The sequence below is a fragment of the Panthera pardus genome, unplaced genomic scaffold (genome assembly GCF_024362965.1).
Source record: "Panthera pardus isolate Hobbes unplaced genomic scaffold, ASM2436296v1 HiC_scaffold_26, whole genome shotgun sequence".
In the NCBI taxonomy this organism is placed as follows: Eukaryota; Metazoa; Chordata; class Mammalia; order Carnivora; family Felidae; genus Panthera; species Panthera pardus.
Window position 1 is genome coordinate 32,527,287 of NW_026526832.1, and position 13,168 is coordinate 32,540,454.

Sequence of the window (13,168 nt, forward strand, 5' to 3'; positions counted from 1 at the left end):
TCTGTTAACTCACTGCAGATGCCGACCGTGGTGACCACGACTCTACAGCCCGCGGGTCTCCGTTTCTTTCATGTCAAAATTAAGAAAACGCTCTCACGTACATACTCTCCGCTTTGAAAGAATAACTTCATCTCCACGGGGAAAAACATGAGGACAGTTTATCTGCACAGGATTACTATTTTTAATTCTTAAAAAAAAAAAAAAAATACTCCTCATATGTGTTTTCTAATTTTGTCTACAGTAAAATCGCATAGTTTTGCTTTTGTTTTTGTTTTTAAACCGTCTAAAAGAAGACGGGTGCTACTTCAGCGACAGCTGAGCTCCAGGCCGGGCGGATGTGGGAGAATTAGAGCCCCTATCTGCTGTGTCCCTCTGCAAAAGGGACAGACGCGGCAGGCCGGTGCTCAGGCCACCTCTGGAAGGTGCCAAGGCCCTTCTGGAAGCAGCCAAGGCATGGGCTTTCCGCACACCAGCTCCAGCTGCTCCTCCCCTTTCCCTGCTTAGGTCTGAAATGAAAACACACACTAGACGTAAAACCCCACCTGCTACTGCTTCTGCGTGACCAGCCTCGCAGGCCCGCTGTGAATTTCCACGTGGCCATGACGAGACCACGCAGAAGGCAGCTTGGCCCCCATCAGGCCGCTCCATGCCATTCTCCCTGGAAAAGCCCCCGTCCCGCTCTCCACACAGCATCCGGGGCCTTCTGTGGTGTCTCTCTGCTCCCCACCGCTACCCCAGCATCCTCTCCTGGGCTCGCCCACCCCTTGCACCTTATGGTCCAGCGATGCCTGACTGAAATCCCTTCTAATTCCCCCAGAGACCCTGTGCCTCCCTCTACTCACATGCTTCTGTCTGCCCCGGACCCTTGGCAAATTCTTATTGATTCTTCAAAACCCTCTCCTCTGCTCCCTGCCCAAGACAGTATCTTCATTTATAAAATGGGGATAATGTTATTTCCTTGTGCGGTTTTAGTGAGAAAAAAAAACTAGACAGGGCAGTTCCCTATCCAGTACACTCTGGATGAACTGGAGATGTGCCTTGAACACAGCCACCTGCAGGTGACCAGCCAGAACCTGAGACAGGCAGAGCCCAGGGGCAACAGCCTTAATCCATTTGCCCCAGTGTCTGGGGTAAATATCATTTTCTATCACGTAAAAAGGTTAGAGGAAGGGGTGCCTGGGTGGTTCGGTTCATCAAGCGTCTGACTCTTGATTTCGGCTCGGGTCATGATCTCCCGGTCGGGGTTTGAGCCCCACGTCGGGCTCCACGTTGGGCGTGGAGCCTGCTTGAGAGTCTCTCGCCGTCTGCCCTTCTCCCATTCACTCACTCACCTCCCTCCCTCTCTCTCAAAAGAAGAAAAATAAAGGTTAGAGGAAATATGGACATATCGAAAGTGCCTGGTGCATTGCCTGGCATGTAGTAAGTGCTCAGTAAGTGCACGTTCCGATCTCCTTCTCTAAGTATTTCTACGTGCCAACATTACTGCTTTTCCTGCCAGCTTTACGTTGCTCTGAAGTTCTGCCCTGTCCAAGTGCATCTCTCCACCCCTAGATTGTGAGTCTTATTTTTACATTTATTTATTTTTGAGAGACAGAGAGAGACAGAGCGTGAGCAGGGAAGGGGCAGAGAGAGACGGAGACACAGAACCCAAAGCAGGCTCCAGGCTCCAAGCTGTCAGCACAGAGCCCGACGTGGGGCTCGAACCCACAGACCGCGAGATCATGACCTGAGCCGAAGTCGGACGCTCAACCGACTGAGCCACCCAGGCGCCCCTAAACTGTGAGTCTTGAATACGGGGATAAAGCTTATTCATCTCTGTGACCGGCGCGGAAGCGCTCGGTGCCTGCTGCACTGAACTAACTTTGGCAATTGCCAGGAGGTCAAGAAAACGAAGACATCCGCAGTCAGTTAACGTTGCTACTGGTAAACGTGTAACCCCAGGAGAATCACGGTTTCTGTAGCGTCGGCAATGATTTCGCAGCTTACTGAAGGGAACTGAAGATACAGGAGACCGGGAAGCAAGAGCTTCCAGAACTTTCCATGCCCGCCCCCCCCCCCCCCCCCCCCCAGCAACCGGAACGAAAACACAGAGAGACCAGAGGACCAATGGTGTTAGCCACCAAGGCACGTGTGGAAGGGCCGCCGGAAGCGCTCCTGGAGACGCAGGGCCTCTGCGCCCCACAGCCTACCTGGTACCGGGGGTGGAAGCCCATGTAGTGGTGACACTGCTCGCAGTGGTGGTATGTGTTATAGGCCGCGTACTTGGACAGCCTCATCCGCGCTGTCTGGCGCCGCACGTAGAGCTCCTCTGGCTTCCGGGACGTCCCCCTGGCTGCAGGAAACCCTGGCGTTACAGAGCCGCAGAAGGACAGGACAGACATTCTCTCCGCCGCCCGCTCGCAGTGGAAGGAACTGAAATGCCGTAATAGGATTTTGTGCGACGGCACCTGCCTGGGCCCCGAGGTGACTCGGCGGGTCAGAAACGACAGAGGTTCAGCGGGAGAAACTAACAGACCACGTTCACGAGGGGGTCTCGCCGACGGGCCCACGAATATCCTATACGCACATCTTTAAGGATTCGCCACCTGACAACGCAAATGGGTGGCCGACTTCATACGCAGACCCTGCACCACAGAGGAATTGTCTCTGTTCTTTTCAAAGGACTTAGCGAGATGAAGACTTTAACACTAAACCTTAATTAGGGACTGGTCAGTATGAAGGATCGTTCGCTGAACACGGTTCTAGGGAGAGACAATTATCGGCTTGACACGGAGACTGGTGAGTATCTTCCTTTCCTTTCCACTCACCAAACTGTTCTGGTCAGTGCTCAATATCGCACCGGCCACGAATATCTGATGGTTGCCGAAGGTGACCCTGAAACCCTGCAGGGTCATAATGCTGTGAAAGTCGGCGGTCCCCGAAGGAGGAGGGAGAAAACAGGACACTGAGGGTAGAGAGGGAGATGGGTGCATTTCGTGAGGACAACTCAAATTCCTACATAAACACCCATGCCTTTTATCCTCTCTTAACCAGAACCTTGAGGATATTCTGACCGTGACCACCCGCCAAGAGAGCGCGCATCAAGGTCAGCATGTGCTGAGCCGCAAGGCTGCCTTCGCGGGAACAGCTCTTCCTCGTCTGGTGGGGCGGTGACCTCAGTTCTGTACCAGGCACTGCTGGCTATTCACCACCGCACCACCGAGCTCACGGCCGACACGGTTCCACTCGGCCCTTTGCGAGGCTCGACCCGGGACTCTGGAGGAAGGTGGGGCAAGAGATTTAGAAGTCTGACCTTCACTCTTCACGCTCTGAAGGTGGGAACAGATCAGACTGGCGTCTTCATACTTCGGGTCATGAATAATGTAGTCAAAAGGCAACTTCTTGAACAGCTCCAGGTCTGGCCAGGGGTCACTGAGCTGGAGGTAATGCCAATCGGACTCCTCTCTGAGGTCTGTAAGATTGTTGGAAACACAGGCAGGTGACAAATTAGGAAATGAGAATGGCCGATTTAAAAAAAAAATTTTTTTAATGTTCTTATATTTTATTTTTGAGAGAGACAGAGTGTGAGCGGGGGAGGGGCAGAGAGAGAGAGAGAGAGAGAGAGAGAGAGAGAGAGAGACATAGAGACACAGAATCTGAAGCAGGCTCCAGGCTCTGAGCTGTCAGCACAGAGCCCGACGTGGAGCTCGAACTCACGGACTGTGAGATCGTGATCTTGGGTAAAGTCGGATGTTTAACCAACCGAGCCACCCAGAGGCCCTGAGAATGACTGATTTTTAAATGTGTCCAAGGACGATGCTCGTGGTGGCGCTATCACTGAGTCTATGGGCTACTGGGGGGGGGGGGGGGGTTGCTACTGTATCTCAAAAGCTCCCAGAACATACTGCATCTTCAGGATTGTTCTAAGGAGGCAAGAGGTGCCTCTGGGTCCACCTCGTAACCAGAGGACCCGCCTATGCTGTGTTTCCCATGGGATGAGTTTGCTTTCCTGGCTCCCCCACTGACTTCAGCAACTCCCAATATACCTACCACTTGCTCTGAGCTTCCCCCCAGCCCCCTCCCCCACATACGTAGGTTCCCAACGCCAATGGAACCTAACATAGTTCTTGTTCTTGTTTTAGATCTAAACGCTACGCAGCCAATATGGCCACGTCCTATCACTGCACCTCTAGAAAGCCTCTTCCAAGTGTTCAGACCCATTGGTTCCTCCCTTCTGAATGCCAACACCACACGTGGTCCAAACTCCACCTCTACACTCGCCGTGTATCATCTTGCGATAATTGGTGTAGTCTATGACGCTCACGCTAATTGCTTGCTGGCTCAAAAGCAAAAAAAAGTCTAGTTGGTCCAACTCAAATTATGTAACATATTGATTTTACATCTAGGATATGTACACATGACCAGAGTACCTGTCTAGAAGAAAGAGAAGGAAGGAAGGAAGGAAGGAAGGAAGGAAGGAAGGAAGGAAGGGGAGGGAAGGAAGGGAAGAAAGAAAGAAGAGAGGCATGTTTATTGCATATTTAGTAGGCGCTCAAGGCTTCATATGTAGAACATCATTCAACCTTCACAATGCCCCGTAAAACAGAAATTATCCACGTTTTACCAAGAAAACCAACGTATTAAGAGACTATCTGAGAAAATGGGCTTTGAAGTTTAACAAGCTGGGTTCAAATCCTGTCATTGTCATTGGGGTATCCAAGAAAGTGAGGACACGGAGACTCAACAGGGCTGCTGGTTTTCATCTGGAATAAAGTTCCAAACTGTGGGTGGGGTGGGGGTAGGGTGAGAGCTCAGAGGTGGGATGAAGAGCCTCTCTCCTTCAAAGGGACCTCGTCCCCTTCAAAGGGACAACCAAGGGCTGGATGGGTTTCCTTGGTTCCAGATTTCCTTCAAGTCAAAACTCAAACACGGTCAAGAGCATGTAAAGAATAAAGAAGTGTTGTGTTTGCAAATGACAGGACTTTCTTCTAAGGCTGAATAATATTCCACTGCGTGCATATACCACCCTTTTCTTTACCCATTCATCTGCTAATGGCCTTTCATCCATCAAGAGACCACATATGGTTGTTTGTGTATCTTGCCTACCGTGAATAACACTGCCATGAACCTGGAAACTACGAATATGTCAGTTAGCTTGACCGCAGTGGTGATTTCACAACGTACATGTGTATCAAATCATCAGGTCGTACACTTCCCACGTGAACGATACCAATAAATAAAAAGAAGTTCCATTTAGCCTCCGCGCAACTCACTGGTTCCCTTTCTTTGCAACTCGGACCGGACTCCTCATACAAATTTTAATTCCCAAAGCAACGGATTCATTTACCAGACCAAGTTTACGAGCCGCTGAAGGAAAGTATGCAGAGACAATGGAGCATAAAACAGCGGCTCAAAGACAGTCTTACCTTAATCAGGGCAAACTCTGTTCCGAGAATAAGGAGAAATGGCTTTCCCCCCCATGTCATATACTTGGGTTTTGCCCTAAGATATTGACCTATGCGCTCGGCTGCCCGAGTGGGGACCTGCCCGGATGGATAACCCCGCTTCTGAAGGCCGCGATCAAATCCAGCTCAGTTCCAGCTCTGCCGTCTCCCAGCTGGGTTCCTGAGCAAGTTACTTATCAGGAAATAAGCAATTATTCTCAGGGTGATGTGCAGAAAATTAAATGTGGCCATTTACGTAAGGTGCCCAGCACACTGCTTGCCGCTTAGAAGATACTCTGTAAACAGTAGTTATTTTTAGTGGAGTAATTCCATCCCCATGAAGGCCTCCCAGGCACTATTCTGATATTGAGCAAGATGACGACAGACAAGGGAGAGACAAGAGCACCCCACGAGGCCCCGGCAGCGAGCGTGGTCACTGATCTGAGAATTCCATCTGGAGGGCAAAAGACACAAAGTCAACCCGAGCAACCAGTGACAGAGGATTCCAACCCCAAGGGTCACCAACGCACGACTCACTGATATTGATCTCTTCTTCATCATAAACATCCACTTCCGTCAGCCGGATGAGCATTCTGGACAAAATACTAAGGAACTGCAGGTAAGCACCTGTCTTCCCAACCTGTGAAGACATTAAAATTGGAGCCCACGGTCCGCACACCATCTACGTGCAGGCACCGGCCAGAGCACCGGACCCACTTTGTTTCACCCACCTTTTTCAAAGACCTCACCTAATTAAAGCGAGAGCCTGGGGGGTGCAAAGCCATTTCTGGGGAAACGAGGCCCCAAGAAGCATGGCAGGCCGCAGAGGGACTTCCGTGAGCGGCAGACCCGCCTGCTTACAAATCGCGGCCATGCGTCTCTAGTTTTAATCGGTCACATTTTCTAAGCTGTTAGAAATAGGACTTTACCACAAACTGAAGGAAGGTTGCTTCAAAAAATGAACTGCCAATATAAAGCATAGTAATGTCTTAAGAGAATCTTGCACAATTACAGACTGCTATTCTTGTGTTAATACGTCTATGGTAAGAGAATAAAATCGTAAGACATAAAAGGCTGGCATCTCATTTCTCCTCTCCTAAGACCAGGAAAAGAAATAAAATTATTTTTCTCTCCTTCCTGCTCTTCCTTCCTGTATCCTAGAGTCCCTGTTCCCTCAGCCCAGCAGCAGGCTAGGACACCATGAATCTTCGTAAAACTTGGTCACAGTTGGTTAAATGGGCACCTGTGGGCCAACTTCCCACCCTGTTACTCCGGGAATGTGCTTTCTGAGCTCTCGGCTCAATGCCTGGTTTGTAGCCAGCACTCAACAAGTGTTGATGAACAGAAATGACTTAAGGAAATATGAAATATGACTGGGGGAAGCTTCAGAGAAAATATCTGCAATACAAGCAGTAGACAGAGGATTAAATTCTGTAACCTCCAAAGAGCTCCTGCAAAGTAACAGGAAAATGTCAGATGCCTGAAGGAAAAATAAACAGGAGAAACAGGGCAGAAAATCCCTGTGAAAGCCATAGCAGTGACCAAGAAATATATAAAAATATATTCAACCTTAAGAAAACTATAATATACTAGGTTTCATCCATTGAATAGGCAAAATTTTCTTTAAGATTGAGATATCCAATAACATGACAGTGTGGAGAAACCAGGACCCCTTTTCCCACTTTATAAAAAGTTAACAGGGGCCCCTGGGTGGCTCAGTCGGTTAAACACCCGACTTTGGCTCAGGTCATGATCTCACGGTACATGAGTTCGAGCCCCGTGTCGGGCTCTGTGCTGACAGCTCAGAGCCTGGAGCCTGCTTTAGATTCTGTGTCTACCCCTCTCTCTACCCCTCTCCTGTTTGCACTCTCTCTCTCCCTCAAAATAAACATTAAAAAATTTTTTTTAAAAAGTTAACACACATTCCCGTAAAAATTCCCGAACCACACGGTGACAATGAAAGAGAATGTTCACAAATCCTGGTCCCTCTCCAGGTTAACAATTCAGCAGCAATCCTGCCAGCGATTTTTTGGGGGGTATTTTTCACACACAGAGATGTACACATACACGCTGATACTTTTTTTCCTTGACATTACACTATGCACGTATTATTCTATAACTTAATTTTTTTTTAATTTAAATATCTTAAACCTCAGTGTCAGTATATAGGCCTCTGACTCCAACTTCCTAGGCTGAATTGCATGACACAGTTGTGCCCGAATTTATTCAACCAACTTTGACCAATGGAATTTAAATTGTTTCCAGTCGCTTTTTTTCACTATAGTAAACGATTCTAAAATGAACGTTCTTACACATATTTGGGGGGGGGTTGTATTTCTTGGGGCAGGGTCATCATAAGGAAATTAATACACTGAGCTGGAAGGGAGCAAGTCTCGCACTGTGACAGTGGCAGTACTGATGGGGACAGGAATAACTAGGACACATGCTTTCTATGGTCAGGCCGTGCCCCAGGCACCCTGCGGGGATTCCCTTGCCCGGTGTTCACATTTCTGACGTCATTCTCAGGTGAGGACACCGAGGCACGGAGAAGGCCGGATCCCACGCGGGGTGTCAGGTGAGACCCGAGGCCGAACTTGACCCCGGGCGAGAGCCCACCTTGCACCTCAGCACGGTTCCGACAAAGGCCCTTCCAAGACCCGACCCAGTCTTCCCTCACACGCTCCGGACTCTTGGCAAACGTCTGCCATTTTGACTAGTGAAATGGCCTTTCGTTGTTAGGAAACCACAGTGGGGCCAGAGGCTGGGATAGGGACAGGCGGCCAAAATCCTCCAGCGCAGAACCCAGGGCAGGGGGGCGGGTGTGTGTTTCTACCTGGCACGGACCGGCCACGGGACCGAACGAAACAAGGTGGGGAAAGCGGAGTCACAGTCGGACGGAGAAGCACCCGGAGAGAAGCCCCCCGGCCCCCCGCGTCACACAAGGCAAGACGCTGAGGTCAGAGGACGGAAGTCGGCCAGCCGTCGGGGGGGGGGGGGGGGGGCAGGCAGGACTCGGCCTCCACCCGGTCGCCCGCTGTAGGGTCTGCTGCGGGGATGGCAAGCTGTGAGGGTGTCGGCCCCCCCGCACCGGCCCGGTGGGCGCGAACCCGAGAACCCCCACGGGGCCCAGGCCCCGCAGGGCGGCACCCACCTGAGGGGGCCCGCTGAGCAGCAGCCGGCGTGGGTGGAAGCTGTCCACGCGGCCCTCGGTGCGGTTGCTGTAGTCCATGTGGCTGGGCCGGGGCACCGTCCACTGCCGGTAGTAGAGGGACTGCTCCGTGGACGTCATGGTCTTGCTGAGCAGCGGGCGGAAGGAGCTGGCCCACATGACCGAGTGGGAGGGCAGGAGCGAGGCGGCCTTGGGCAGGCCGCTGCTGTCGGTGGCCGTGACCATGTCGTACACCAGCTTGGGCAGGAAGACGACGGGCGGCTGGCGGCAGGCCTTGGTCAGGGAGCACTGGGAGGCCTGCGGGACGAGCGCCCCGGACGAGGACGACGAGCCGGAGGAGGACAGCTGGGAGGACGACGGGGTGACCGACACCTGGACGCTCCTCTGGCTGCTCCTGGGGCCGGAGTCCGGCTGGGCGGCCAGCCCGGGGCTGCGCCTGCTGATGACCGACGGCGGTCCCCGGCCAGCGTGGGGCCTCTGCCTCTCCCCGGGGGCCCTGCCCTCCTCCGACGGGCCGCAGGGCTGCGGTGATCGGGCCCGCTCCCCCTGCGAGGGCGCCCCGGGCTGAGCCGAGGACTCGCGGCACGGTGCCGAGCCTGGGGAGGGATGCACCTGTCAGTCACGCCCCGGGAAGGACCCTCGCAAAGGAGCCCACCTTTCTGCTTTCCGCAGCGCAAACCCCCCGCACTAGACAATCGCTGGGGATCTTCCTGAATGCAATTCCACCTCTGGGCAAATATCAACCCTTTGGTTCTATGACAAAGGCAAGACTTGCTGAAGGGAGAGGGAGACAGCGGTTGTCTTGTGGCAGGACTTCAGCCCACACCCTCCCCAGCACCCCGCCCACTGCCTCAAAAGCCTCTCCTTTGCAACCTCCTGACCGGACCTGTTCCACAACACCCTGCCTCCAGGGCTCAAGCGAACTCTGGCCCCCCGTGCACGTGTTCCCCTGAACGCCTCTCCCTTCTAGACCCTCACGGAGCTCACATCTCACCTCTGCACCAGGACAGCGGTGGCTTCTGGTTCAAACTGGCAGCGAAACTCACAGGACTCAGTGGGCTTTACCGAACACCAGACCTGACTTAACCTTTAGGAGAATCCGGGCAAGGAAACGCAGCCCACACAGCAGCCGCTCGAATACGGACTCTCTTTGGCCCCTCCCCCACGTGGAGCACGTTGAGACCCTGGCGAGCGTGGTCAGCCGGGCACACGGGGCCGGCACCCTGCTCTCCTTTTTATCATCCCAGCTCACGGCAGCCCCGCAGACCGCAGGCCCCGCAGGAAGCAGGGCAGATGGGACACTGCACCGTTGTCTCCACCGTCCTTCCCCAGGGGCCGGTGTGGAGAGCAGACTAAGGGAGGCCCGGTACCCCGTACACCCGCCTCAGAGAGGCCTTCCCGCCGCCCCGCAGCCCTCGGCTCGGCCTGCAGCCCGTTCCCCACACCACGCGGGTGACTTCCCCCTCGGATCCGAGCTCCCCGGCAAGGGCCCCACCACTCAGCCCCGCAGCTGGCACCTGGCACCCTTCGAGGGAGGGCACGCACCGGCCAGTGCCCCTCCGCCGAAGGCCTGACTCCTGCTGAAATACCTCGTCGTCCTCAGACAAGGCACTTGAAGTGACTGGCTCAGAGTCAAGGGACGAGCCGAAGACCAGAGACGGGGAGGCAGTAAGGGACCTGGGCGCCTGGCCTGGGGCCAAGGGGCCAGATGGGCCCGAAGCACGTGAAAGGGGCGTAAGTTTGCAAAAGTAGACCAAGGGAACCCCGATGTCTTCGTCCACTTCCCTAGGTTGTGACGGCCGGCCTGGTAGGACCCGGAGGACGGACACCCACACGGACCTTCCTCTCCATCCACCCCAGACCTCAGCTGCTCTGCCCTCCCTTGAATCCAGGGGCTCTGTCAGCCTATCAGATGAGACTCACCCCCACCCAGGTCCCCACCCTGACTCGTGTGGCTGCGGCCAAGCCTCACCTCCCTGGGCCCCCAAGTCCTTCACCTCTGAAACGCATGGGTTGTACCCAAGGGCACGAAAGGCATCTCATCAGAGACCCCTACGACCTCAGGACCCTCTGAGGAGTCCTGATTAAGAAAATTGTCTCGCCTGACTGAAGAACCCCAGGAGGACAGAGGCCAGCTCATAGCTTGGACCCTCTACTCCTGAAGACACTGCACGGACCGGTGTGCCCCCAGAACCTTCTAGAAAGCGGTCAGGCCAGGACTGGGGAAGAAGCAAACCACCACTCCTCTCGATTCTGAACAGCATCGGTTCATTCGCTCACCCATTCGCCAGCTCCACCCTGGGGGCCCAGGCTCCCCGTACCGTTTGGGGCAGCGGACCCCGGAGGCCGCCACACTTGGCTTTGCTGACTGACCCGAGCCGAGGAGAAGGTCTCCCTTCCGCCACAGAGTTACGGGCCCGTGTGGAGGAGGCCTCGTTCTGACCCCCTCCGGCCACAACTGTGGGGAGACCCCCACACGAGGGCTGTGAGGGGAGGGGCAGAAGCCAGGAAGGCTCTGACCCCCACAGCTACGCCCTGACCGCGGCCAGGCGCCCGCCCGGAGCTGCAGCCCGTGTGACCGTTCACTGTGCCCGAGCATCAGTCACGCTCACTTCCACAGCCTGAGCCTCCTCCGTCCAGAAGATCTTCTCTTCCCAAAGAGACCCAAAGGCCAGCTGCCCTATGAAACCGGCAGCGACTGGGCCGAAACCTGCCCCCACCGGAGACAAAATTTCCTCTTCGTACGTGCGACCGTCACCCTTCACGCGTGACCACGTGTGCACAAACGATAAGACAGCCTCTCTGGTAACGTAACGTGGTCGAAGAGGAACGATGGACTCCCTGACGGCAGGACCGTATCCAGTCTTTCAATGCCCTGACTCAGATGCCACGTCGGTTCTCGGTAACGGTCGCGACAGGAGGACGGGCAGTGTCGTTGGCGGTGTGCCAGTCCTGACCGCTCCCAGACACCAGGCGTCTCTCAGGCAGAGACTGGGCATCTTACCCACCTTCCCCGCGGTCTGGGTCCGGGGCTGGGTGAACACCTGCTGCCATTTGCTGCGTCCCCCCGCCCCCCCCGCCCAGAGAAATCTGTGTCCACTTCTCTCTGCCCTCAGCCTCGATCAGCACACCTCAGGTCAGCCCCTCTCCTCCCCGAAGGCGCAGGGATTCATTCCCCTGCGGAGCAGCAAGGCCACACCGCCCAGCACCGGCCACCGAGGGGGGCGGCGTCCATGATCTTCCCCCGGGAACGCTGAGGTCCTGCCCAAACGCCTCACGTCCCAGATCCCAATCCGGAAACACAACTACTCCCTCAGAAAGCCCAGTTCTTCCAAGGGTCCCTTCTCTTTCCAGTTCTAGGTGAAAATTAAGGATCTCTTTTCATTCTCCGAAATCTCAAAAAGAAACGTCCCGACACGCAACTCTCCCACCTGGAGACTTACCGGAAGCTTTCGAGGAGAGGGAGGACGACGCCGAATCATGGGAGCAGGACCTCTCCCGCTTCACCGGGCTCCTCTTCTCCGAGGTGGAGCCTGCCCCAAGATACACGCTCGCTGAAAATGCCTCGTGATCCCCACCTCGTGTGCCCGCCCAGCACTTCACAGTTGGCAAGCTGTGCTCCCACCTAGCATCCACCCACCCACCCAACCACCCGGCTAGCATCCTCTAGGCACCCACCTCTGACAGAGCCCTGAGGAGGCAGGTGGGGAGGGACACAGGGCGGGCCACCCAGGCGCTCACGGCTCATGGGGCCCCTTCCCGTGAGCCGCAGCCACAAGGGGGCGTAAGAGGTGCAGACAGAGACCTGGACGCTGGGGGGCCAGGCCCCCACCCAGCACAGGGAAGCAGGAGCAGGTGATATCCTGGAAAGGTGACCCGACCTGAGCTCTGAGGGGCCAGCAGGGGCTTCTAGGTGAAGCCCAGAGGTGGGGGAACTCAAAGCCAGGGGGAGAGCCTCTGTGTGGCCCAGACGTGACAAGAGCAGAGCACAGCCAGGGAACCCAAGAGGTGAGAGTGGCCAACAGCACGGGGAACAGCGGGGCGGGGGGCTGAGAGCGGAGATGAATGAACACTGAGGCTAGAGAGGTAGGCTGTGAAACACCCAGACTGTGGACTCATCCCACGGGCGACAGGCATTTTAACGTCGGGGTCACATTCACGTTTGTGAAAAGAAGCTACGAGTCTGCACGGCAGGCCTTCTAGACTCCGTCTTACAGGTGAGCAGCCTGAGGCCAGGAAACGAGGCACGGCTGTCCCAAGTCACACAGCCAGCAGACGGACCGGGAAGAGAAGCCTGGCCTCCCGACCCTGCTACACCGTCTACCCCGCAAACACTTTGCGGTTTTGAATCGACAGCTTTGTCCTTTTCCTTGCTGTTGACGACAGCCACATGCTGTGCTCTGCTCTACCTGCCCCGCTACGATTCGGGGCTGCATTTCCAGCTCTTCCAAGGAAACGGGGTCTTTCTCATAAATCTCGATAACGGACACATCCTGTCGATTCACACTACCAGAGGGTAAGGCCACGAACGAGTCAAACAGAGCATGAACCCGAGTCCTGAGAAACTCCAATTTTC

General features: G+C 54.9%; 1 protein-coding gene across 1 annotated transcript in view; it reads right to left on the minus strand.

Annotated features, from left to right (window-relative positions):
• Positions 1-13,168, minus strand: part of GREB1 (growth regulating estrogen receptor binding 1) — a 76,973-nt gene that overhangs the window by 15,979 nt on the left and 47,826 nt on the right. The window contains 5 exon segments of the mRNA XM_053891151.1: positions 2,190-2,332; positions 3,293-3,451; positions 5,961-6,063; positions 8,575-9,188; positions 12,036-12,125. Of these exon segments, the coding sequence (XP_053747126.1) occupies positions 2,190-2,332; positions 3,293-3,451; positions 5,961-6,063; positions 8,575-9,188; positions 12,036-12,125 (1,109 nt within the window).